General features: G+C 37.0%; 1 protein-coding gene across 1 annotated transcript in view; it reads left to right on the top strand.

Annotated features, from left to right (window-relative positions):
- USH2A (usherin) overlaps nt 1-27,730 on the top strand; it is a 391,434-nt gene that overhangs the window by 316,478 nt on the left and 47,226 nt on the right. Inside the window, exons 54-61 of the mRNA XM_048935557.1 lie at nt 183-337; nt 2,068-2,266; nt 6,590-6,697; nt 7,236-7,419; nt 8,266-8,423; nt 15,407-15,565; nt 16,710-16,872; nt 22,608-22,962. Of these exons, the coding sequence (XP_048791514.1) occupies nt 183-337; nt 2,068-2,266; nt 6,590-6,697; nt 7,236-7,419; nt 8,266-8,423; nt 15,407-15,565; nt 16,710-16,872; nt 22,608-22,962 (1,481 nt within the window). The remainder of the gene's footprint in view (nt 1-182; nt 338-2,067; nt 2,267-6,589; nt 6,698-7,235; nt 7,420-8,265; nt 8,424-15,406; nt 15,566-16,709; nt 16,873-22,607; nt 22,963-27,730) is intronic.

Below are 27,730 nucleotides of genomic sequence, written 5' to 3'. Positions count from 1 at the left end.
ATGTAAATGTTGAGTAGAGTAACTGATTATTGACACTAACCATTTAAGTGGAATGATTGCCTGTTAGAGTGGCTGCCTGCAGATTTCATTTAATATTTTCTGTTTGCAGAGGAGGTTACTGTAGAATACCATCATGCAGTATTTCTCAGCTAACAAAAGGGAAAACTTTCTTTCTGTGATAGGTCTTATTATTCACTATATTGTTCTCCGAAATGGAATTGAGCGTTTTAGAGGAACCGAAATGAGCTTCAGAGACACAAGTGGCATCCAGCCATACCACGAATATTCTTACCAGCTACGAGCTTGCACTGTTGCTGGTTGTGCAGACAGCAACAAGGTTAGTGAATTGGTCTTCACGGAACTAGTGCCAGACTTTTATCAGCCACTATGGTAACATAAAAATGCTTTTGGAAAGGTGTAATTTGAAGACATGATGGTTACTGAGTAGGTGAAAAACATTAATAATTCTTATTTGGATTCAGCCACTGACAGGTGATTATTTGGAACCTAAGGTTGATACAAGCAAGCAGAAGCAGAAAGCAGTAGCTCAGTCTCGGCAACAATGAAACTGCACTGTACAAACTGATGCTTGTTAAAGAGAAAGCTGCACATAGTAGAGTAAGGAATATTAAAATGCACATTCTCTATGCCTTGAAGTTAAATCTTCACTTCTCCCTAAGATGTTGACAGCTTCTTCTTCCTTGGTATTTATTACTTTATCTGCTTTAGCTAGTGTATCAGCTTCTTCAACAACATTATTCTGGGGATGCTTCTACTACACTACCCTTCACCAGCTTTCCGTGTCTACCTTCAGGTTTTACACTTACCTTGTGCACAGCCTGCCTCTGCTTCTGTTATAAGCAAACAGAATCTCTTTCCTACTCCTGTCAATGTTTCATTTCTTCTCTTGTCACTTAGAATCACAGATGCCTTTCACCAGCATCACTATTTAAACAGCTGTAGTTTCTCTTCTGCAAAGTATCAGCCTCACTCAACGTTTGGAAGAGCTCCTTAGGTGACCATTTTTCAAAATAATAAGCTTGCCTTTGTGAAAATGAATTACTAGGAGTGCAAGCATAAGATCTGTAGAAGTAGCAAATAAGGACTATGCTTTGTAATTATAATATTTGTGGGACTGAAAAGTTGGGGCTTTTTCTGATGTTCAGATGTTTTTCTCATTGTTCAGTTTTCAGTCGAAAGTAGGATGAAAGGAAGCACTGACACAGAGTAATGCAGGTAGGAGGATAGTCCTCTACCTACACACAGCTGTGGTCTGGAAGCTATGGAGACATAGTTGCTACAACCATTAGCCTAAGCTGATAAATTCTCCTTAGTCCAGTTGTCTGTAATTAAGGAGTTTACTGCTCCTAACACTGAAGTCTGCAAGTAGAGACTGATTCAATCAAATGCACTAAGACAAGATATGATAGAGGGCACATTTTATATTTACAGCATTATATAAACACTTTATAGTGGTAATAACAGAAAAAGAAAAGTGGTTCTCAGAGAGAGAAAGGTCTGACTCTCTTATTAAATGAGCGTGATTTGAATATGCCTCTGTGGGAGAGATATTTGTGTTTTTACAAAGACCTAATAAGTGCTAAGTTATTCTTGCAGAATCTTAGGTTTCCTTACAAAACCACGGAGTTGCAAATAACTTTGATAGAGTTCAGATTGTACGGGGTATTTTGAGGCTCAGCCCCATGTTTACTGGTGCTGAAAATAAATGAAATCAGGCAGTTAAAATGCAGAGACACTGACGAACCATATGGAAGAGAGTTATCAAGAGTTTTCAAGCAATACAGTTTTTGTTGTTTTACCCTGTGCTATACACTGCAACTAAAATGTGGTGAACCTGTTGTGGTAAATTGTAGACATAGACTTATGTAATATATTCAAGGTCAGATTTCATTGTAAAAAAAGGAGGAAAAAACTAACTAGTTCTCCAGGCTCTTGGTAATGATATGCCAGGCCAAACAACATTTTAAAATGAAAGTGACATTCTCATTGATCATGGTATCTAGTGTACTATTACATTAAATTGCTCTTTAATTCATATGTCTTCAGGTAGTTGCAGTCACTGTCCAAGGAGTCCCAGAGAGTGTTCAGCCTCTAGACATCAGTGCTCTGAACTCAACAGCATTGCATTTAAGCTGGATTGCACCCAAGAAACCAAATGGTATCATCAGAGAGTACCAGATCAGTCAAGTGGGAAAAGGACTTATATACTCTGACACTGGAAGCAGAATGCACCACACAGTATCAGGTAAGGAGGCAGATCTCTCTAAGAAGTCTAATGTCCTGTCCTTAAGACATAAGGAAATAATAACATTAAAACTGCCACCTATCAGTAACTTTTAAATCCAGCATTTTGTGCTCAGTTTAGAAATGCTTTATATGATTTTACATATCTTAAACTTACTTTCCTCAAGCCTTTCAATTATGCCACTATTCATTAAGATATTAATAGATTTAATTTCAAAATTATCTTCAGAACTGAAATTTGTAATGTAAATGATACAGCTTTTCTTGCCTATTGCAAGGAAGAAGAAATCCTTGAGAAGCAAGGATCTTTTTTCTTTTTGTGTGCCTGTTCCATTAAGCAATTATCCACTGCTGCCATGTTCAGCCAGCAGCGAAACAAGTGATTGTTCTTTGTCATAATCAAAAGTTGTGTTGTCTTCTGTGGGAGGTTCTTTGGATAACATTGTGGAATTCATGGCACTGATTCTACACTGTGGATAACTGTTGCATAACTGTTGCTCTGTAAATCCAAAGAATTTTTTTTTTTTTTTTTTTTTTTTTTTCTCCATAATCTCAAATGTTTGAGCTAACTGTTGTCTTATTCCCTGTGGATGTAGAATTTGATTTTCTTTTCTTTTTTTCTTCTCCAAAAAAATTCGCTTTTCCCTGAGCAACAGTTGAACATTAATGAAGCTGTAGCATTAGTATTTCTTGAGACTTTGAATCTCGGGTCTTGCAAATAGCAGACAAGAAGGCTAGCACCTTGCCACTGCACCATTGTCTTGCTGCTTATTTTTAATTACATCAAAGCTTTGGAAACATGATCCCACAAATGCTTTGTGGGAATAGCCGTGAATGTGCTCATCATGTGAAATCCATAAATTGCTTATAATCCTCTCAAGATGTTAAAAAAAGCATTAAGTAATTGAAGACAGGAAGTCCTCAGTTAATTATTTAGAGGTGTTATCAATGCTTTAAGCAAACTGAAGCATTTTCTGCTATCTCACTGAGTTGAATGCCACTGGGACATAGGGGCAGCAGCCATCATCTTCTCATATTCTCTAATGCAAACAGCACATGGCAGCTTGTCAATAAAAGACCTTTTTATATCATTTATTACTGAACACTTCCACTACCCTGTAAGGAACAATTTGGATGACAGTTATGGCATTGTTTCACTTTGCGTTACTACTACTTTAAAAATGGGCCTGCTAATGCTCTGCTCTGGGGGGCAGGCAGAGGGTAAGACTGAAGAAAAATAATTAGAGGAATTGTTAGAGAAAGCTACGAGTGACCTCTCCAGCAGCAGCAAATGGGCCTGTAGTGAAATCTCAAATATCTCCCTTTTTAATGCACTAAATAACATATATCAAATAAGAAGCTTTATCAAGCATGTGTAGAAAGCCATCTTTATGTAAAATTCAGACAGGATTGTTGACATTAAAGTTAGGAGAAGATACAAGATTACAAAATATACATGACTGAATAGTTTCAAATATATTCTCTATTTCATGGCAGTGAAAATTGAAGAGATGCAATAATGCTGTCACTGGTCAACTCCCTCTCCACACAGCTCTGAATTATGAATAATACTTATCTAAAAGAAGCTCTTGGGGATGGAGGGGTTGTGTGAGGCTGTGGTCAGAAATCTGACATCCTCCTGAGTAAAATTCCTATAGTGGGACCAGAGAGTGTTAGCCTGGAAGTTAATTACTGACCTTGCTTGAGCCATACTCACAAATGAAGACAAACAGCATCAGGAAGAATTATTTGGCTAATAAGACAGTGCAGTCTTTAAAAAGCTGTTTCACAACTCCTTTGGCAAACAACAAATACTGCAATAAGAAAACAGACTTCTAAGAGTAAAACAACAAAATAATAATAGACTAAAAAGAAAGAAAGAAAGAGAAGTATCCTCTTGTGAATAATCACATAGAGAAATTGGAAAAGCAAAACACTCTTTATGTTTCAAGATTATCTTACTTGTTATTTTTATTATTAATCACATACATAGCTTTGTACAAAACTTTCCAAAGCATAAGAGAAGGCACTTAATGCAAAGCTTTAATAACCTCGATAAAAATCTGCTATGACTGCTCCATGTATGACTAGAGGTTTCAGGTATCAGAATTTCACCAATAAATTTGGTGAAACCATGTGCTCTTTTTTTAATGCCCATTTTTCTCTTTAAAGTGTAGCTGTAAATGAGTATTGCTTTATTATGCATGTTTCTTTTAAAAGTGAACATGACTCCCTTTAGGGGAATTCAAGTAATTTGTTGCCACAGTAATCTTTTCTATCCTGAAATGTTAAATACTTGGCTTTCCTCCACGCCTTTGCCTCTCTCTCGTCTGCAAGTGTCATTTCCTCCCATCTTACTTTTATACTCGGTGTTCAGATGATTTTTATTCTCTTCCAATTCATGATCAGGTTACAATCAGGGCTGTCCCTCTGAGTCATCTCTTTATTTTCTCTTTCACATATCGTCCAATTTGTAAGCAGCCTGCATGCTTCCATTCATTATTTTAGCTTTCTACGTAATCGGTCATTCTTACTTTATTTTTTTTTTCCTATGTATTTTAATTAAAAAGTCTTCATACTGGCTATAAGCAAGGATTTGTTTGTAAACAAAGATCTTGCCCAGGCGTTTTTTCCTTTTCACAGAAAAGCATTGTTCTTGAAGTAATTACAATTAGGCCCACGAGTTACATCACAAGTATGATCACAAAGCCAAGTACTTGCAAATTGACCTAGATAATATGTGTGAATTGACCTGTCTAATCCTACTTCAGCCTCTTTTACATAAGCACTATGAAATGGCCTGTACGACAATGGCACAGTCGTTTGCAGGTAGGGTTGCTGCCTCACTTTGTGTACAAGCTGTGCCTCCTCCAGGGCAGAATAATCATAACAAAAAGAAGACTTCTATATAGAAGATTGTCGCTTCAGCTTTTGTGGTGTTTAGTAGGGTTATTCCTCGTGGGAATCTCGGTGTAGATGGGCCTAATTGGAAGTCTGCACAGAAATATCCTTTTGGCTCAGCAGACATCAGAGAGGGACGAACCCAAGGTCCATGCAGATGTGGAGCACGATGAGGGAAGCCACAGGAATGGCACAGACCCATTTTCCAGCCTAGCCTTGTGCCCTTAGCCAAGCTCATAGATGTGCCAGCCTCCATCACCAGCACAGCACTGTCTGGCCTCACCGAGCTGGGGCCACATCCTGGCCATGCTCAGCCCCAGGGAGGTGTCCATGGCGGAGGCTTCCCCAGCTGCTGCTGGCCTGCCCTGCTGCTGACCTGCACTGCTGCCTGGCTCGTGACAGGGAAGAGGCTTGGGCAGGTCTCTTGTATCCTGTGGGGCAGCTGGTTAGAAAGTGACAGCAAAAGAAGGGTAGGAGAGTGTTGAAGGAGAGATGGTCCAAGGATTAAGAGAGTTCTCTGGGGCATTCATTTCTGTTTAGGTTGCTTGCTGGCTGGCACAAAGGCAGACACATCACAGTCTTTCACAGGTTTGCTGTGAAATTTGTTCTTCCTGTTGCTACCCTCGAGTCCACTTTTCTTCTTTCAGTTTGGTAACCTACAGGCAGTTTGATGTAAAAACTGAAGTCACTGACACAAGGCACAAAGATGTTTGAAAATTTCTGGGATAGGATCAAAGCAATATATTCCCTTGTAGTCTCATTCAAGAATGCCCAGTATAAGAGGTCTGAGCTGAAGAAAATAGTTTCCTAAAACTTAGTAAGTAAATAACATTAATGTCTTGAAACCTGGTTATCATTCCTGTTTCTGATTGTTTTACAGCAGATTTAGCAAAAATCAGGTGCTTACTTGTTGGAAACCTTTGAATTTCCATGGCCATCACCAGTGGTGGAGAATATGTCTTTGCCAAGAATGGGCGACTTCCAATAACATTTTAATTATTATGTGTAGTTTCAAAAAGGAAAACGAAAAAAAAAAAGCAAATTATCAGGATGTTCATTTGGGCCGAGGTCTGGACTGTTGCTCCTGTGCTGCAGGTGCTAAGTAAATTGATTTGAAGCTGAGATATGTCTAAATGAAGAACATATATAGATCCCCTGTAGCATAGTAACATAATCTGAATTGTTTTGTCAGGTTTTTTTTTTTTTTTTTTTTTTTTTTTTTAATTTGTAGAGTATATATTTCTAAGTTAGCAATAATTCACTATGTCAGTATTACTCGGATGTAAAGAAGAATTACTCAAATTTTATGTTTGCCAAAAATACTAGAAGTTAAATTTACCTTACGGTGCAGTATTTCCTATGTAGGTGCACAGTTCTTAAAATGCCTGATGTCAGCATTTAGCCTAATCTCTGTTCTTTCTAGGTCTGCAGCCATACACTACCTACGCCTTCCTGCTTACTGCATGTACATCTGCTGGCTGTGCTTCCAGTCAACCACTTTCAGGTCAAACTTTGCAAGCTGCTCCTCATGGTAAGGGGAAAAAGACATTCTTATAGACCTGCAATGATACAGTCATTAGGTCTTGTATTTTTAATGGTTTAACAAGGTGCAAAACTCCATTATCATCCATCAAGCTATCATGTATAAATTTACACAAGAGAATTTGTCTTTCTTCTAGGATCTCATCACTGTCTTTACACTTACTGCCTGGCACTGCATTTATGCTTTGTTTTTATGACAATTTTTCCAAATTCATCTTGAAATTACCAAGGTTAGATTTAATAGATGTATGTTTTTAAAACCACAAATAAATGTGCAGAGATAATTAGACACAGAAATGCCGGAGACTTTGACTTTGTTCTCCATTAATCTGTATTTTGTCTAGTTAGATACATTTAATGAGTGTTTAATTAAGAATGTGTATTAAATTCTGTCACTCTTTCTGGCAATGTTTAATGCATTTATTACATTTGCTGAAAGCAACAGCGCAAACTGTAGAAATGGAAAATGAAATGCATCTTTATGTTTCTATCATTAAGTTAAATTAGTGCCATTGTGATGTTAATAGGGGTATGGCCAAAACCTCATCATATCATAGTCAGCTCAACAGAAGTAGAAATCTACTGGAGTGAACCAAAGATGCCCAATGGACTCATTACTCAGTATCGATTATTTCGTGATGAAGAACAGATATTCTTGGGTGGTAGTAGAGACCTGAATTTCACAGATGTTAACCTGCAGCCTAACAGTAGGTAAGGTATACTAATGTATTTTGGTAATGTGTGAAAGGTGTTGAAAATGTGTGTTTTTGAAAGGTACAAAAATGCAAGTTATTCCTTTAATTAAAAAAAAATCTCTTCCTTTTTTACTTTTTTGATTAAAAAAAAATGGTAAGGGGCACTTGTAGGAAGCTTCTAAATGTTGGAAAGCCTTGATTAAATGACTATTTTGTTCTTTTTCTGAGAATAAGTTGTTTTGGTTTTTTTTGTTTTGTTTTTCTTTTGTTGGTGATAGTCCTTTATCAGTTGTTTGTTTGTTGGTTTTTATATAGAATGAACCATAGAATGGCTTGGGTGGGAAGGGACCTTAAAGCCTCCAGCCTCCTGTCATGAGCAGGGCTGCCCAGGGCCCCATCCAACCTGGCCTTTAGCACCTCCAGGGATGGGCACCACAGTTTCTCTGGGCAGCTGTGCCAGGGCCTCAATGCCCTCTGAGTAAAATTTTCTTAAGGAATATGCTTGGAAAAAATAAAGGCTTTCTATGACAGTCAGCAGTTAATGTGGTTTATAATGTTTTTGTGAATATTGAACATACTGGCACAAAAGCATCAGTTCCTGATACATTGAATAGGCAGTTCTGAGATTCTGATAGGTTTTGGCATTTTTTTCAGGATCGATATTTCTCTTATGCAAATTACTGCAAATTTTAGTGTGAAAACTATTATTCTCATTATCTAAGAAATCTTTAAGGTGGTAATGTTCACTAATCCAGTTATTGTAGTCTATTCACTTTAAACTAGTGAAAATGTGAATGTTCTATTACTGACACGCTTAAAGCTTCTAACTGTAGTGCCTACTGATCTTTTTGTGTTTGTGCAGATACGTTTACCAGCTGGAAGCCAGCACTTGGGGCGGCAGCAACACTAGTGATGAATATGTTATACAAACACCAGTAGGAACACCAGAGAAAATTCACGTTCCATATAATGTCACAGTAATTGATGCTTATTCTATATTTCTAGCTTGGGACATGCCAGGTAAAAACATATTTCTATGTACCATTTTGTAGCAAAATGAAAGGGTGGAATAACACTATATTCAGGCAAGCAGTTCAATCGTTCTGATTTTTTTATTCTGTGTATTTGGTTTTACCGCGTGATTTAAATAACCAGTATCTATATCTACTGTTTCCTGGAGACATATTATTTTAATATTGTTGACCTATATACTTGACATGGGTATTGTGAGGATTAGCTAATCAAAAATCATGCGTTAATTTGATCTTATAAACTGTTACTGAGTACAAGTAGTATGAGGGAAAAAAGCAATTATACTGAAAATAAGTTTTCCCTTATGTTCCAACCAACCTGAGTTATCAACAGGGAAACCTGCCAACCTTTTGGGTTGGTGATGTCTTGATATCTATGCTGGCAATTAAAACGTACAGGTGTCCAGCAGGTATACTGTGTTGAACTCCTTTAACAAGAGGTGTGAGAGTGCAATACAGAGATCCTTCACTAGCTTTGACCCTGATAGAATAAATTTAACTCACTACAGCACCTTAGTGTTATGTGGATGTATTACCTTGCAGGATGATGAGTTAGCAAAGGCTCATAATTTCTTTTTCTTCTTGTTCCTCTTCTCTTGAACGTCATTAGGTTGTCTTAGCCTTCAACAGAGGTAGGGTAGAAAGGAAGAAATGAAGAAGTGTCTTCTGTAGTTCATTTCCAGCAAGGTGTCTTCCAGATTCTTTACATTATTTTCAGTTATAGTGAGGTCAGGTTTTTTTAGATACTTCAAACGTTTACATACTAGCAACAATATGTGTTTTATCAGTGAACTCACAGAAGTGTTGGATGTCACCTCTTCCTAATTATTAAGATGTTTGTGCCTTACAGAGCAGTCACAGCAACATCAATTGACATAAAAAATAAAGTGACCTAGAAAAGGTATTTTGCCTTCAGTGCTGGGATTGCAAGTATTGCAGCAGTGCTTAGCAGCGTTCACCCTACCCATTTAAGCAATGATTAATAAATCTATAATACCCTGAGCTGTCAATCTTTTAGTTTTCAGAAGCACAAAATCCATTATAGGAATGCTATAATATATGAAAAAGATTAAAATCTTAAATTAAACTTTTCCCCCTTCTGCCTGGAAGGATTTAGAACCTAGCAGAAGGCAGGTGAATTCGAATGGCACATAATCTACAGTTGGTTTTATTGGAAAGTGGCTCATACTGTATTAGAGTTTTGATAATAAATGTAATTTAAGATACAAAATATTCAGCAACGTTTTAAATAGATTTAAAACATAAGAGTATACTGGAAAACCATGGGCTTGTGTTGAGTGGGACGCTCTCCTTCATGTTCTAGACTTTTTTTTTTCCAGCTGCTCAAATTGCTGTTACTTGTAGCAGTTTACAAGCCTGCAAGGAGCATCAGGCTCTGTGTGCTACATTTGGATATATTGCAAGTAAGATTGTGTATACAGAGTCTTGTGTATTCTCAAAGCCACACTATCAGAGGGGCAAGGAAGAGATAGGATATTATGAATCTGCTGTAGAGGATGAAGGGTTGATATACACAGCTGCAGGAATCGTTCTCCTCAGACAAGGGAAAGAACGTGTCCTTCTTCCGGGATACTGGGATGCACCCTCTAAACTTATCTTACCTTTGTGGATATTTGGTGATTCAGTCCCTTCTTCTTTTCCTCCATGTGGGGTCAATTATTTAAGCCTTTAAGTGTAGACAAGAGATTGGGTGCTTTTTTTTTTTTTTTTTGCAGTGCCCCTGTAAGGATAGATGGAAAAAGAAAAAAATGCTGTTCCTTCTATCACAGCCCCAGGACCACTTGCTGATCTTTCTTACAGAAATGGGGAGTATTAAAAAATTAATCATGTGTGCAGAAGCATTTCTGACTGTTCATAGTCCTGCTTGTTCAGAAACCTTTGTGTTCTTACTGCTTTTTCACAAGAGGAAGACTCGTGCCTGCAGGTGGAAGTTTGTTCTGGATGTTCCAATCTAGAATGATGCACACAGGCCACTAACAGGTCCTATACATGCAGACTTCTAAGGCCACAACTATTCCTAGCTTGATAGAATTAGCCTAAGCATTTTATCCCTATTCATGTCACTGCATGGTGAAGTAACCTTTTCTTTTCCACATTCTATATTTTTTTCACATATCAATCCAATACACTGTATTGAAATAATACAGATTTCATTTTAAACCCAGAATCTGGCTTTTTTTATAAGGAATGGGATTTACTCTAGGACAAAGCAGTTGCTTTAATTAATACGGACTCCATGAAAAAAAAAGAAAGATTTATATTAACTAAGTTTTCATTAGATGGTACTTTGTCATTATGTCCTCCTGTCTGTGGCATCAGGGATGGTCAGGGATGATTGGCATTCTACCTACTAATTTGTTGTAATAAATTTTGATCAATATTCACCCTCAGGATTAATTACGGGTATCACATTATGCAGACCTTCCTTTTGTATTGCTTTAATCATAATATTTCAAAACTGTGATCTATCTAAATATTATAATGTTATAGATATGTATCATTTCACAACTCCTTACTCACTAAATAGCAGTGTAGCCAAGTAGTGGCTAAAGTGATGGATTCAGAAAAAATATTTGACACACTTCACTCACTGTAGAACATAGGATTCTACTGTCTGAAATAGGTGTCCTATTATCTTGTGTTGCATTGCCTCAATGCACAGACCTCAAAGGTACAGTACATTTCACTGACATGTTGGAGAAGGATATTTTACAATTATTATGGAAGAACCATTAGTGTCATGGATAGTGTCCTGGTTTTATCTGGAGCAGAATTGATATTGTTCATAGTGTATGATGCTATGTTTTGGATTTAGGAGAACAATGATATTGATAAGACAATGATGTTTTAGTTGCTGCTGAGCAGTGATGTGCAGAGCCAAGGACATTTCAGTTTTCTAGCTTCTCATACTGTCCTGCCAGTGAGGGGAGCGGGGGGGGCAAAAGTTGCTGGGAAGGGGCAGAACCAGGACTGCTGACCTAAGTGGGCCAAAGGGATATTCCATGCCATATGACAACATGGGAAAAAAAAAAACAACAACAACCAACCAACCAAAAAAAAACCACAACAAAGCTTAGAGGAGTTAGCTGGGGAGCAGCCACTGCTCAGGGAATGGCATCAATTAGTAACTGGTGAGCAATTGCATTGTATATCACTTGTTTTGTATGTGTATTTATATTATGTATACACACATTTATATGTATATGTGTGTGTATACTTATATAATTATAATTTATGTTATTTCTCTCCTTTTTTTTCTGACTTAATGAATTGTTTTAATCTCAACCTACAAGTTCTACTTTTTTCCCAATTCTTTTCCATCCCAATAGGAGTGGGGGAGTGAGCAAAAGGCTGTGTGGTGTTCAGCTGCTTGCCAGGTTAGGTAACAACAGATTGAAGCAGAAAAGCTGTATTGAAAAAACAAACAAACAACACACAAATCTCCTAAGGCATTTCCATAGATATTATTGATGGGTAGGCAGGTAGCCATCCTGCATTGCAACTCACTGACAACCCCACTTGTCCTCACTGTGGGCCTAATTCTTCTAGATATCTTCAGTTGCTGGTAATAATAAGCTCAAAAGAGGTAAGATTCTGTCGTCTGCTCCTGCGTTATTTACATCGCACACTAATGATTATCCAGATTAAAATGTCTTCTTTCATCATGTTTTAAAACTCTACTTCAACCATTTCTCAGATTGCTTTAGCAAATCAGAGTGAAGGTTACGTAACACGTCTTGATTCCTACTTTATTCCTGTTTGGATCAAACCTTGTACTTGAATGTCATTTGTCTCTAAACTTAATCTCTTAGGTTCACCAACTAACCGGGTTTCCACTTTGTTTCAGAAGAACGATCAAAATGATCTAATAATTGTACCAAATTTTGCTAAGGCAATGCTATATTTCCTCTATTTTGTTTATTACATAAACTAGTGTTCACACCACATCACTGCAGGCCAAATTTTTCAAGCTCCACGTTCATAGTTTTGCATCCTGAAAGTAATCAGCAACTCCATTGTTGCTGCCTCCCCAGTCTTGTTGGGAACACTTGATACAACCAGCATGAGATACCTGGATACATAAAGATTAATTTTAGCACTTAATCTCAGAAAACCAAACATATTTTTTATTGTGTGAGATTAAATATTAACATATTAATTTAGTCTTTATCCTTTCACTTTTTTCTTTTTTACATAAAAGACATTATATCCTTATTTTAGTATTTGTTGACTATAACTGAAACAATTCATCTATTTTGCTTAAGTTGTGATGGACTTTCACATCATGTTCAACAGTTTTTCATAAACTGACTTCAAAGAGATTTTTAGTGATCAGTCTGTAACAGAGAAAGTGACTTTTGTCCCACTTCTAAGAATCTCGTGCTACAGATTTTATTTTATGAGTTACCCCAGTTTTGAAGTCAAAGTGAATTTGCAGAGCTTTTGCACAGAATTGTGCATTAAACATTACCCAAATATGCCTACAAAAAACAAGGTTTCATTTGATTGACTTGTCCCATTGCAGAGTGTGCACCTGCTGTGAAATGAAGTCGCAGAGAAAAAAAAAAGTGGAATAATTTAACTTTTTTATTTGTAAAGATAATCAGGGTTTTTCTGATTACATCTTAACTTCATAAATGTTAAATAACCTATCAGCATCTAGTTGTTGTAAATTATGAAGAAGAGTATTGCTGGGAATATTAACCAAGTAAATCCTTGTTCTTTAGTGAACATGAAAATGTGTTATGGCAGGTTGTCATTGTGCTCATGCTAACTTTGACACCAAATAACAAAACTGCCATTTGCACTTAGGGTAAATTGGTTCACTTGTGCTTTTACGGTTCCTTTTATTCTGACATAAATTTATGAACTCTGGAACTAACCAAGTCATGTGGTTTCCCATCTGACTTTTACAAATATGCCCATTTTGTTTCCTTCAGTCATCAGAGCACACATAGTAGCAGCAGACTGGCTGCAGATGCTAAAGGCGATTCTGGAATATGCAAGGTTTTTTCTTAACACACTACTGTGTTGTATGAGTCTATTTCTTTATTTTTTAGATTATGAAGTGATCCTCTGATCTTTAGCATTCAGTGAATTTCATCAAACTGTGGAAAGATTTCAAGTGAATATTTGAATTTTTCAGGGTACCTCTGTAATTTTTTTTGCAATTTCTTGCTTGCTTCCTCAAAATATTTTATTCTGCTGGATATGCTTATTAGCAACATAATTCCTAATATATTTGCAAGTTTTAGGAGACATTTAACATTTCAGATTTCTTTTTAGCATTCCTGCTGATATATAGACTGAATGCTGGACATGAGTCATATTTCGAACTAGGTGTCCTTTGCAGCATATTACTGATTGGATTCAGTTGTAGTTCTTGTATTTAATCTTCCTTGGGAAACCAGGCATTCTGAACAGTTCAACTTCATAAGTTTTCTGGTGTTTTTTTTTTTTTTTTTTTTTTTTTTTTCCCCAGAGGATGAGCTTACCCTATACTATATTTTAAGATCATCTCTCAGCTTTCCTCTGTAGTATCCTATACAATTTAAAAATTATCCTTCTATTATTCAGCTCTTCATTATTTTTCCTTAAAAATTTGTATTGACAAAGAAAATTTTACCTTTGTATTTTTTCTACTTTCTGTCTTGTTCTGCTTTCACCTCTTCTTCAGCGACTAATATCAATATCCACTTTATTCCTGTGAACCGATGATCTGAATCAGCTTGAAGCCATGCATCCACTACAGGGCTATTTTTTTCAGCTGCTTAGAGTAACAGCATTTCCTTTGTCTAGCTTCTAGTGATGCAGCATATTCTTATATGAAGGGGGATCTTCGTCCCATTTTTCTTTCGATAATTGTGAAAACTTGGCATTTCAAATATCTTTCTAATCTTCCAAAGTATATCAGTTGTTTATAGCACCATACAGAAATTTGAAATCGCTCCAATTTCTTGTAATTATTTTTTTCCAGTTAATGTGCATATCTACCACACTAGAAAAAAAAACTCTTAATAGCTGCAAAATAATAGTATAAACCCAGACAAAGAAAAACACCAAAGCCACAATTAGGAGAAAGAATGGGCTTCTTTTCCAATGTTACAGAAAGATTCTCAAGGTGCAGACAAGGCAAAGAACTGCAGTCTAATGTAGTTGTACTCTGCATGCCCTTTGCAAGAAAAACAAAGAAGCAAACAAAAAATCTTTGAAAAGCCATGCAGGAGGAAAGAAGAGCCAGGAACCTCTGCCAGTCATTCTGAAGGGATGGCATATGGCTTAGCTTGTTCTCTTGATAGATTTTTCAGCTTCTCAGCCGAACTGAAAACAAGTAATTGACAGCATGGGAAGATGAATAGGGAGGAAAAAAATGTCTGAATTCAAACAAGAGTAAAAATCAGTTTCATTTTCCTTCAACAAAAACTAGAAATTGACAGTTTGTTTTATACCAGCTGAAATGACACGTTTGTTGCCTTAAACTAGTGTATTGTACTTGCCTAGTAGAGTAGGCTAAGCACCTACACGGAGGTACTGCTGCTGGGCTAACAAGGGATAATTTGCTAAATGGTGGCAATTCACTTCTTTGATCATATGACTCTGTACTCCAAAAGCGGTGCTTAGTAGCTGTTAGCCCTCCAAAATAAAGAAATAAAAGCAGCCTGATTCTCAGTTATAAGGTCGCTCCTCTTCCCCAAAGTAGCAATTGCAACACTTGAATTGACTGAAGAGAATTTTGATTTTTAACTAAGGACTGTAATGTGTATCCTCCAGTTGTGATCTGCAGGTGGATCTTTTTCGGCTTATATTTAAATGGTTTTAGTTTCCGAAAGAGGCTGTAGGCAAAACCTCCAGAGGAGCTTGCTTTTAAAATTGCATATGATGAATGTCTCTTTGAAGTTGTCTTACACTGGTGTATTTCAGATAATCACTGGTTCTTCTGTGTCACAACAGGGATATTCACTGTCGATACGCCTTTGGAATACAACGTTTTACTGAATGCAAGCAGTCCCTCTCTGCTAGTGAAGCCAGCAGGTCAGGCACATTTTGCTTTTGTGGATGGCCTAGATCCCTTCACCCTGTATGAGATAAGAATACAAGCATGCCAGAATGGTAAGAGGTTTTTTTAAAAGACTCACCTCTGTGACTGGTAGGAAATGGAGATTTGCCAGACAGATTCAACTCAGCAGAACAGATAAAATCCTATTTCTACATCAGAGTGAAATGTTTACCTAGTAAAAAGAAAGCCTAGCACTGAATGTAGCATTAAATATTTCTCCATGTTATATCATGAATAATTTACATGGAGATTTAAAAAATGAGTTTTACCCACTATGTGCAATTTTATTACAAACTCTTCACAAATAGCTTAACAGTTTTTGAAAATGTGCACACAGAACAAAATGGGTTCTGCAGCTGTTCACCTGGAAGATACAGTAATCATAAAGATACTATGGAAGAGCCTAAAGATTACAAAATTTCTTAAACTCAGTAGAAAATTTCAAAATCCTATTCAAATCTTTCTACAGTGATACCTTGGAACCAATTATCTTCACACCTGTATTGGAGAAAGTCAGGAGAACTTCACTGATGAAGTTGCACTTATTTAAATGAGTGTTTAATAATGAAAGTGGGTGAAATGAGGCAGCATTTCATCAGGAGCTTTTTGCCCTGAGATTCATCCTCTTTTACTGTATTATCTATTATTTCTGGTAGCCTACTTTAGAAATGCTCAGTCCTGAACTACATCTCAAAGAAAAAATTGAGGCTAATAGAAGAAAAAAAAGGAGATTCTGTCACTGTCATTCTAGTATGTTACTGAAATCCCACTTGGCTCCTCCTCAAATTTCTCTTAAAACATTATTTTAAGATTCTATCACTGATGTTTATCTTACTGGCCTGGGGACGTTGTTGCACATTATAAAGACCATTAGGAGATCCCAAAGAGTTTTATGGGGGCAGAATAACAGTTGTGATTAGACAGTGTTTGAAGCAACATCTAAATAATTTAACTTGGAAAAGAAACCCCAACCAGTGATTATTTAAATACCTTTTATTTTTTATTTTATCACATCTCATAAAGTGTCCTCTTGGTTTTTGCTTCCTTGGATGATTTACTGTCTTCATCATGTAAATGTAGCCCTCTATGGAGTTTACTTGGAGAATACATTTATTTTCCTGTGTTTTGAACTTTTAAAATGATTTGTTTTGTTGAGGAAGAAACTCTCATCTCTGAACAAATTTCTGGGTTTTGTAGGTGGATGTGGAGTGGGTGGTTGCACATATTCAAGAACTGCTGAAGCGCCTCCTCTAGAATTGAGCCCACCTACCGTTAAAGCAATGGGATCTGCACTCATAGAAGTGAAATGGGCACCACCTAAGAAACCAAATGGCATCATTACCAACTACTTTATTCACAGGTAAATGCTTTATCACCTCAGATTCTATAGCCATACTGAACTGCTTGATTCCTTGCTACATTAGGAGGTAAAAAAAAAATATGGAAGTATACGATAAAGTTTTTCTCCTTTCCTTCCGAACGTTGTGTTAAGATGCTATGTATGGATGGACGTGTTGAGAATAAAAACTGAGAGAAGAATCACAGTCCAGATCTTCAAATAACAAAAAGCAGGTGAAAATACATTTTCAAAAATTTGAAAGGACAGATAAAAATTGTAACATAGCTGCTCCTATTGTGGTTACTTACACCAGTAGGTACATTCTTCAGCCCACTGATAAGTCAGTTGAGAAATGTGGAGTGGAAACAGGAGTAACTCAGTATTCTTGAAATTTTCAAACCCAAAAACGGTATTTGGATTCCTAACACAGAACAATTTTCTAAGAGGAATTATGTTCCTGTTGTTAAGTAAGCAAGTAATCTGGAGTGTGATTATAGCACAGTTTCATTCTATAAAATCTTCCAATTAAATTACAGCTCTTTATGTTCCTTGATGTTCATTCTCAGCTGTCTGGAAGGCTGACTGACATTCTCACTCCCTTTGAGGGGCTTCATAAGTTCTGTGTGAAGATTTTCCTACATAGATACTTGTGTTTAGGGAAGTATCAAAGTAGCAGAGCGCTGTGCCCATTGATCCTTTAAAACCTTCCTGAAGAGATCCTTCCAGAATAGCTTTAGAAAGTCAGAGGACATAGAACTCAAGCCACATGTTGGACAGGAATTAAAACTCTGAAGTTCCTGGGTTTTTTTCCAACTACAAATATGTGTGGTGAGCACATGCTGGGCTGAACCTGACTTCTTACACAGAGTTTGGGATGTTTTACCATATTAGAGCTCCAACTGAGAAGACAGAGAACCAAATTACCTTTTTGAATCTGCAGTGTTTATTGATGTAAATTCACTTTCATGATAAGTACATTAGTAGTCTCTAAAAATTCCCACTCTCTTGAAATGTCCTTTTGTTTGCTATTTTTTAATTGTCTGACCAAAAAATACCAGGTCTCCCTCCTGTAAAAAGAGAAACAAAGTGTGTGTTATAGCCTAAGACATGTCCTCAGTCTGTTGGTTTTGTAAATAAAGCTGATGATTACTGCTGCTATTCCATGGCAGCCATAGAACGGGAAAACAGGAAATATAATGCAGAAAGCCTGCTTCAATGAAAAATACTGTAAATTGAATTTGACAGCATTTGATGGCATTTGATTATTCTAGTCACAGCCAAACAATGATATAAAGAGTAATATGAAACAGAATGTGTTACTGCCTAGCAGACTCAAAAGCAATAAACCTTCCTGCAATGTGACACAATCACTTCACAATCATAATTGTAGCCTGTTTGATACCTCTGAGTACAGCAGAAGGGCACTGACTGACATAGATACATTTTGTTTTTTATTTAAAGTGAAATGAAAATGGCGCACTGGGGCTCCAGATACAATCGTTATATTCACCTACATAGGCATGAATCACTTGGCAGTTATTTCAGCTGAAGTTTAAATGTGCTTAGACAACAACAATATCAAATCTTTCTCAGATAGCTGCAAAAAAATCAGAAATGGGATGTAAGCACATAGGTTTTTTTTCATTTTGTAGCCACACATAGCCTTACATTGTTATAGCAGCAAGGCTGCATTATTTCCATGGGAAGTTATGGCATGTATTTTTTTCTTCATCGTGTACCTTTTTCTTACTGCATCTGCACCAAAATAAATTCATTAAACCTGGAATGTTTGGGGAGTTAGAGTGCATGTGCGTGCACATCTTTGCATTAAAATGACAAGACTCATGCTTGCGCCTCAAATTGTAAAATCACTGGTGTGTTTGCAGCCATTTTGTTAGAAACTGAAAATTAAACTACTAGTCTAAGATAATAGAGACCATGGTGTTTTATTTTGTATTCATGTAACAATCTTAAACACAGATCTGAGGCTTTTAAAGTTTTCTAGCAAGGACTATGGCTTAGAAGAGATGGGAATGATAAGATGTGGTCCATGAGACAATCCCCCATTCTACTCCTCTTTTCATTCATCATTATGCAACACCCTTTTGCTCTGGAAAAAAATAGTATTATGGAAATAAGTGATGTATTTCTTCTTTTAATAAGACACAGGTAACATCAGCTAATGGAGCTGCTCTCTAAAGACCACCAGCACGTCATGTAGGATGTAGGAGGTGACTCAGTATTGCCTTTAAAATTATAAGGAGTTGGGTTCATATCTGGCTTAAGGGAGTTTCTGAATTTTGTGCTTAAGTCTCAGCATCAAGTTCTGCAAGATTATGTTATTTAGTACAAATATGTGAGTCTGTAATCTAGCTCTCATTAGCTGAGCAATTCTGACACAGAAAAAACAGGCAATTTTAGACAGAGGAGATGTCTCCATGGTTGTTGATTGTTCTAACTTGCATTATGAGGGCTTCTAAGCTGATTCTGTATGAAAACTTCACTGTTTACACTTGTGGTCTTAAATGTGAACTACACCAGAGACAAGGCACACAGATCTAACCATTATGGGTGAATGTATCAAGGGGTACAAGAACTACTGAAGAGTTTTATTCGCACCTGTAATTGGTATAATACCTAATCTAACTAACTGTGCATTGCATGCCGTAATCTCAGTTTCCTTTGGTTGATTTTCTTTATGTTAACAATTGTAAATAGAAAAAGAAAGAAAAATGTTAAAACATACGTGCAACAATAGTATAGGCTTGTAACTAAACGGCAAGTAAGGCTGCTTTGTTTAGTTGGATATAAAATTGTAGAGGATTATTGTTGATGTTGCATTATTCCTCCCCAATATGATTTGAGAGTGTTTTACTCCAGGGCCAACAAGCACCACACAAACACGTACTTTTGTTGCACAATGACAGATAAATATGTGGGTAAGAATTCTGGATTGACCTCAGGGGTTCACAGAGTATCCCTTCTACATGAGGCGGCTGAGGAGTCAGAGTTGCAGTTAGCATTGCAGCCCTCTGCATATAGCTCTATTAGACATCTGTCACAAAGAAGATTATATTTTCCTCTTCATGTCATCTTGCTCCAATTGGTTGTGGGGCAGGGAGAATCTGCCCTTATAAAAATAACTGTATCTGAGCATCTTTAAAACGAATGTGAGCAGCAAATCAGACTATGTAGATTAAGAGACAGCTTCCAGCTCTTGGAAATGTTATTCTCCTTTGCAGCTCATTGTACATAAGAAACACTTCCAGTTAAATGAGCAGTTGAATCTTAAATCTTAAGACGATTGAAATGATTACAGACTGTTCAACCACTTCTGTTCAAAGTTTATTCATACATGAAGATATTCTGGTTTTTAGCATCACAGATGGAACCATTTACCTAACCATAAGTTTCATTCATTAAATATTCAACAGTAATAAGATCTAAATACTTAACCAGACTACATTGTACAGATTTGCTTGTGGATGAGATTACAGTTGGTGGCAAATTTGATCTTCCAGTGTGAAAAACTGTTTATCACAGACTTTGTAAAATTTATAAAACATAAATGTATGCATTCATTTAAGTGCCACAGCGCTTGGCCAGACAAGACAGGTATTAAATGCAATTTTATTGCACTATAACATACTCTCTATTATCGACAGAGATCTTTAGGCATGTTTTCTGAGTACAGAGGGAGAGGATTATGCATTTAGGTGCGGGAAAAAGGTGTAGTAGTGGTTCAGCATTCAGAATTGTGCCTTATATTAAGTCAGTGAGCAAGATCCAAGGGATAGTTCTGCACTGGGTTTATACTAAAAACATTTGATGGAATTTTGGGGTCAAAAAGAAATTTTGTACCCCCATTCTATTTCATTGTGTTGCAAGAGAGAATTGCTAGGGAATCTTTCAGGTTTGTTCTACTTGACATTCTTCAACCACTTCTGATGGTTGAACACAATTCTCAGTATCAACACATCTTATAATTTGCACCTTTTACCACACAAGAGATCTCTTACCTCAAAAGTCCTGTTCTGAGGTAGACAGTCTACACAGTGCCCATACGGCCTTATCTCAGAATTAGGCAAAAATTTTCTTGTTTCATGTAAGAAAACAGTGTGCTCATACATGCCTTATGTATGCACAAAGAATGAACACACTGATGCGTACACAAATGGATTCTTTATATTTTTCACATTTTTATTTATGTACGTAGATATGTATTATTACAAAGCAGCTAAGATTATCCATTTTTAAAAACAGTTGCATTATATATTTTTCAAGTAGTACCTAGCAGTGCTCTAGAAAGATAAAAGCCAACAGAATTCTGCAAAATGCAAGTTTTCTCTTGCCAAAAAAATATTCTTCAGCTTCTGTGTGCGTGTAGTGATGATGACACCTGGTAGAGACAAACCAATTTTATTTCTGCAAATTTGCCCCACTTGCAATAAATGTGGCAGATAATGTAATTTGTTTTTTTGTTTTTGGCAAGAAGGGTGAAAGTGCTTTTATGTTTTGCAAAGGTTAAGGTTCTTGTGAACAGCAAGAAAAATACTTAAATTCATTGCAGTACAGCACAGCCGTCACTGAGATTTATCACAGTGTTTAAATGTAACCAACTTAATTTCACACAAACATTTTTATGCCAAGTGAAAGAATTGATTTGATAACTTGGTTTTGAAGATGAGTGCTTTCCTTTTTACATCTGCTGTAAATAATGTGTTAGAAGAGGCCACATTAGAAAAAGGGTGAGGCTCATCTGTAATCATCTCTGATACCCAGAATATCTCCAGGTTCAACACAAGCAGATGTAAGCAGATATTTGGTAGGGATGTGTGCTAAATATAAAAATACGTGTGGGTATGTATAATCTATATATAAATCAACAAAAGGTAAGTAAAAAAAAAAAAAATCCATATCCAAAAGCCTATACAGTTAGCTGTCTTCATATTATCTTACTTTGTATTTTTGAACAAGTTTGTATTTTTGAAACAAAAACAGCACTGGAAAAATATACCGTTTATTATTAAAAGAACTCTGTGATATTCTAATGAGTTTTTGTGATAGGGCTGCAAATTCTGCTGAGTTGTTTATGCACAAGACATTGCTTGTTCCACTTGCAAGAGTAAATGGGATGTTTATTGTGAACAAACTAGAATTGAAGTGTTCAACTTTGGTTTTGAGGCTATGTTAGAATATTTATCCCTTACTGCCTACGTAACATTTTGCTATAATAATTTAGGGTGAGTTTTCCATAAGTGAGCAATCCTAAGGTGCATACCTCCAGTAACGTTTTAATTTTGAGAAATGCTGAAAAAATTGCACCTATATTATAATCTAAGTCTTCACTTTTCAGCTAAAATAGATTTCAAATTTCGCTTTCCAAAATTTTAAAATTCTCATATCTGATGTACTCTATCCTGGAAGAACAATGTGCCATCAGATAATGCAAATCTGATAGCATGGAGTGTGACAGCACACCTGTTTGAAATGTGTTTTGTGGTATCCTTCTCAATGAAGGAGAATAATGATTAAATAATTGCCAAAAATTCTTTTTCACACCTGAGCACCTAACACAGGTTCACAGAAATACTTGCAGAGATGAGTGAGCAGTTGCTTGCATGTGTGTAATGAATAAAAATGTGTTCTGTACTTTTGTGAGCTGCAGGATGAACTTTGAAATTCATTATCTGCTACAGTGTGACTGTTAAAAGTTATTTTCAATTTTAAATAAATTGTCTTTGATTTCATTTCAGACGTCCTGTGGGCAGTCAAGAAGATCTGCTTTTGTTCATCTGGGCTGAGGGAGCTTTGGAATTTATTGATGCATCTGATGCTCTACAGCCTTTTACTCTCTATGAGTATCGTGTCAGAGCTCAAAATGCTGTGGGGTCAGTGGATAGCCTGTGGGCTTCAATCCAAACTCTTGAGGCTTCTCCATGGGGCATGGCAGCCCCTTCAGCACAAGCAACAAGTGCATACTCGGCGCGGTTGAATTGGACCCAGCCTGTGTTTCCCAATGGTGTTATAACTCTGTATCGAGTCGTCTATCAAGAAAAGCGTAGTGATCCAACATTCAGCATCCCAGCTGTTACAGCGCTAACTGTGACGGTAAGAACTGGCCAAGAAAATCAGGCTTGGGTTGTTTTTGTGCTGTTTTGATCTCTGTGGCATTTTAAAATCTCATTTTACATGGATTTGTAAAGTGGAGTTTCCCAATTGCCAGTAGTTTGTTGTTATAAACTTTGGGATTAGTCCAGTGAAGACTGAAACATTTCATATTAATGTCTAATCTTTAGTAGATTCAAGTCAGTTGCTCAAAAACATACACAGCTCATGCCTGGAGGACACGCATCTAACTTTACCTTACTCAGAAAATACTGTCTTCAGATTTTTATCTGACTGTCAAAATAGTTCTACAACATTTGCACGAACAAAAACGGTCCTCCTTGTATGTCATGCCGTTTTTTTTAATTCAGTTGGAATCATAAACTGAGTGAATTCATTAGTAATTAAGTAGTTTACATATGCAAAGCATTTGCTCACATACACTTTTGTAAAGATTCCCTTCTTAATTCATCAGTAACGAACGCAGATCTATTACTTTCATTACACTTACTTACCATGAAACGTTACTTTTGCATTGCTAAGATATCTTTCCCTTTGAGGGACTTTGCAAATATGACTATCTGTATTACTTTTCTATGCAGTATGTGGAGGGATATTAGGGAAAAGGTATGAGAACAGTGGGTAAACTGGTGAAGGAAGTGGTGGTTGTGTTTTGTGCAGTTGCCACTACCGCTCCTATCTATATATGATATCCCAGTCTTCCTCAGAAAGACAGCACCTAGTCAGGTGATAGAACTGTACTGCTGTATCTTAGGATAGCTGCTGTGTTTGGCAGCCTCCTGAAAATAAGGTTTTATAAAATGCTTAAGGTGGTTTTAACAAAGTTAGGTTTCCACAGCCGTGCGACCTCAACTCCACAAACCTAGGATTTTGCCTAAATTAAATTCACAGTCCATGTTCTTACTGGATAATGCTGAAAAGCCACTGAACTTTTAATTAAGCAATTAATTAGCGTTCTGTTTGACAATCATGTAGGATTGTAAAGTACAATCTCTGGAATACCCAGTAGTAACCTTGAAGTAACAACCTTAGGCAAACCTTTACAAGAAAATATGGGAGAAGTTTCCAGTTCAGGAATCTCATGTACTCTTCGAAGTCCAAACGTATTAAGTTTGTAATGTGTCCTTCTGAAACAGAAGACAAATCTTGAAGAGAATGCTAGGAATATGTCCCTTATGCACCTGAAAGCCTGAAGTTACATTTCCAGTATACAGTGTGGTAGCTTTTAAAAAGTAGATTGGAATTCCCAAGTTATTGAATTTCAGTAGGATTGTTGTATTTCACTCCCTTAACTTGTTTTTAAAAAATAATCACAATCATAATTGTGATGAAACACCTACAATTTTAACACCAGCAAAATGGTAGGGTTTCTCCTAACACCCTACTTCAGCAGCATGCAGTGTGTTGCTGAGCATCAAAATTGACCTGGCCAGTGATGCATTGTAATGTCTTCTAAGCATGCCAACAACAACACAAAACGTCCAAGATGGTTGTAGTGTGGGTAATAAAACCTACCAAAACGACCCTTTAAATAATGTTGCCACAGACTGTTTCTTTAACAGCATCAGTTAAAGGTCTTTTAAATTAACAAGCTATTATTTACTGAATTAGTGTTTTCCTGGCTTCAAAATCCTTTTCTTTCCTCAAACACCATCCTGAATCAAAATTACGTTCTGGCAGCATATGTATTGCTACTCTACTAGTGCTGTGGTGGAGCTGACTTGCATGTTTTTTGTACTGTGTTTTGTCATGAATTTTATCAAATATTTATGGTCACTGAAAGTAATGCCTCCTAGTTATTTCCATGGAAACTACTACGGATACAAAGAATACAATAACACTGTTTGATAGAGCAAACTCTCAGCTACAAAGCTCCATTTTCAACAGTCACCACCATTAGCTGTGCATTTTCACCAGATGACAAGATCCTTCATGCTGTGCTAGTAAAATATGCATGGCCATCCAGAACGTGGCTTGTCTTTCATGTTGTTGAAACCACTGCTGAAATACACTCCTCACCACCTCATTGTGCTCACATTCACTGTTTGGCCTCTGTAAGTGCTGAGCAAGCATTGATGAATATCAGTGAGTGCCATTTTTTCTGTGTGGAGCAATTCAGCAATACACTTCTGCTTCATATGCACTTCCATGTCAGATGCAATTGTGTCAGACTGCCCCTCTGCTGCCATCTGTCACATGGCAGCAAAATGTAAGGAAGTGTTGAGGAGAAGGTTCTACCTCTAATGCCATACCGCAGGTATCCACCTCTGACACTGTAGGCCAACATAATAGGAGGCATTACATTTGGATCAGCCCTTGTAGTTTTTGCCAGTTTTTTTTTTAATTATTATTTATTTTTTAATTGTTAAATATTGTGTTACCTTCTGGGGAGAAATCTTTCTACAAAGCCCTTCCATCAGTTGCACTTACTGTTGCAATTGCATTAACTCAGTGGAGTTATTGCTGATTTATACTGAGAAGCTGAGAACTGAATCCTCCCTCTTCTGTTCTGAATATAGCGGAACTAAAGCTTTGAATCAAAGTTATTGACACAGTGCATAGAGTCCTGTTATCAAAGATATCTTGTGGAGGTCAGGTCAATTATCCCAACAGGCAAAAACCTGGACAGCAACTTTCAAAGTTATAGCCCCTTTAAAACAGAGTTTTATCATGAAATTGCTGAAATACCCTTAACTGTAGCTTTGTGAATGAGACACTTTAATTAAAATGTAATTTTATTGAAGGAACTAGCATTTCAATGATTAAACTTCTGCCTCTTTAAAATATAGCTTTCAGGGGTACTAGGCTAAATCATTTAATCTCCTAAAGCATCTCTATTGGAGCTCCCTCGTGGGATACACCATTAGTCATTCTCTCACACAAGCTTCCATGTTACAAGCAAGACTTAAAGTATTAAGCGAGCAATGAGTTCGGTCCTTTATTTAATCTGTTAGACTCCATTTTTATCTCATTAGATTATTCCAGAAAAAAAAAAAGCAGTGCTAGAATCACATTAGCCAATCCCACTCTCCCTCTTATTGGCCATACCCTGGTTGTCTGCAATGAGACCTAAAGCTTCACTGAAGTCCAAACACTATCCTGATAGCACTGAAGGATACATCTAATTGCTAATGCCACTGCAGGCCATTCTAATGGGGCAATTTCTTTTCTGCCCATTTCCAAGGCAAATGGGGAGCATCTTCTGTGTTTCCAAATCATTTGATAGTTTTATGTAGGCTACTTTCCTGTTTCTTCTCCAGTGAAGGTGTATTAATCTGTATTTGAACTGATGCGTCAATGTTATAGCTGTCCAGTATTGGTAAGGTTATCACTGACCACTTTAAGCACTGCCTGTGGAGATAAAAATGAGATCTCCACTCTGCTACCATGCACATGTATGAGGATTCCCCTGCAGCATCAGTTGCTGATGCTGTACATGTCAGCCTTACCGAGGGTTTGCTGTTAAAAAGTAAACGTCCCTGGCTTGTTTGGCCAGGAGTATACTGACGGGTGGTAGATGACAGCAAGTTAAATTGATGTTTTGGTTTATGTGCAGAACAAAGTCAAATCAAGACTGGTTACAGCAGTGCAAGCTGCTTCTACAAAGTCTTCCACTTCGTTTTAACCCTCTAAAGGGAGAAGTGTCTTGTTGACAACACTAATGTCAGACAGATGCTCTCATAGAGGAATGGATTGACATTAAGTTCTCATTTACAGAAACCTGCATAAAATGACCAGATTGACAAATCAGACTGTTTCTTTTGTGAGCACAGGGCTTAAGCTTGTGAATGTAGGAATCAGAGCTGATTTCATTGTAAAGCCAGTGTCAGAAAACAGCAGCAAATCATCAGAGTTGTGTAGCCACTGCATGTCAAATGTTGCTGTGAGATTCAAACATGGGTGAGTTTGGACTTCTGCTCAGTAGATGTATTGCAGATATGTAACGCTGTCCTCCTGTGACAACTGTATGAAGTAGTTGGTTGCTTAATGTAAGAGAATTCAAACAGGCCAAGAAGATGAGTAAAAAGTGCAATATGGAGCTGTTAAGAATTCTTGGTGAAGGACAAGAGGAAGCAATGGTTGTACAGAAAAACCCTGCCTGCATTCAGCAGTGACCCCTGTTGTTGTTCTGCAGAATTAAGGCTTTTGCATGTCAAGCCTGCCTTCTTCCAGGATGCAATAGAGAGGTGTGAGCATTAGAAAGCCTTCTTCCTTGGGAATCTTATATCTGTGCCTACCTAGAAACATAGGTCTATTCATGTTGTGTTTTGCAGTGTGAAGCTCTTAGGCCAGATTTTTCCTACTAAGTTTTTTTTTGGCATAGCTATGTCAGCTTGGGGTGTAAAAAATTAACATGTCTCTTAGCTGATATCACTGCACTGGCAAAGCCCTTGGTTTGGATGCAGCTATACTAACAGCTGAGAACATATGTTGGCTTACTTACGTTATGTGGGGAGATGGTATATAACTACACTGGCCAAGCTCCTCTTGGCAGATGCTTCATCTCTGGTAGGGAAATCTGTAGACATATTGCAGAATAGCAATAATAATAGAGGCTTTGGTAGGAAAATAAGGCTTTGGCTTGCATGATTATGCTTTTACATCCAGACACTAATTTTTACATTAAATATATAACTAGAATAAAGAAATAACGACTGCTTACTATAAAACTTCATATATAATATATTGTTATCAGAAGAAAATCTAAACACACCAGTACTGCCATTTCCACAAGCCTTCTAAGTAGGAT

The sequence above is a fragment of the Lagopus muta genome, chromosome 2, assembly GCF_023343835.1.
Source record: "Lagopus muta isolate bLagMut1 chromosome 2, bLagMut1 primary, whole genome shotgun sequence".
In the NCBI taxonomy this organism is placed as follows: Eukaryota; Metazoa; Chordata; class Aves; order Galliformes; family Phasianidae; genus Lagopus; species Lagopus muta.
This window is presented reverse-complemented; position numbering and strand designations above follow the sequence as displayed.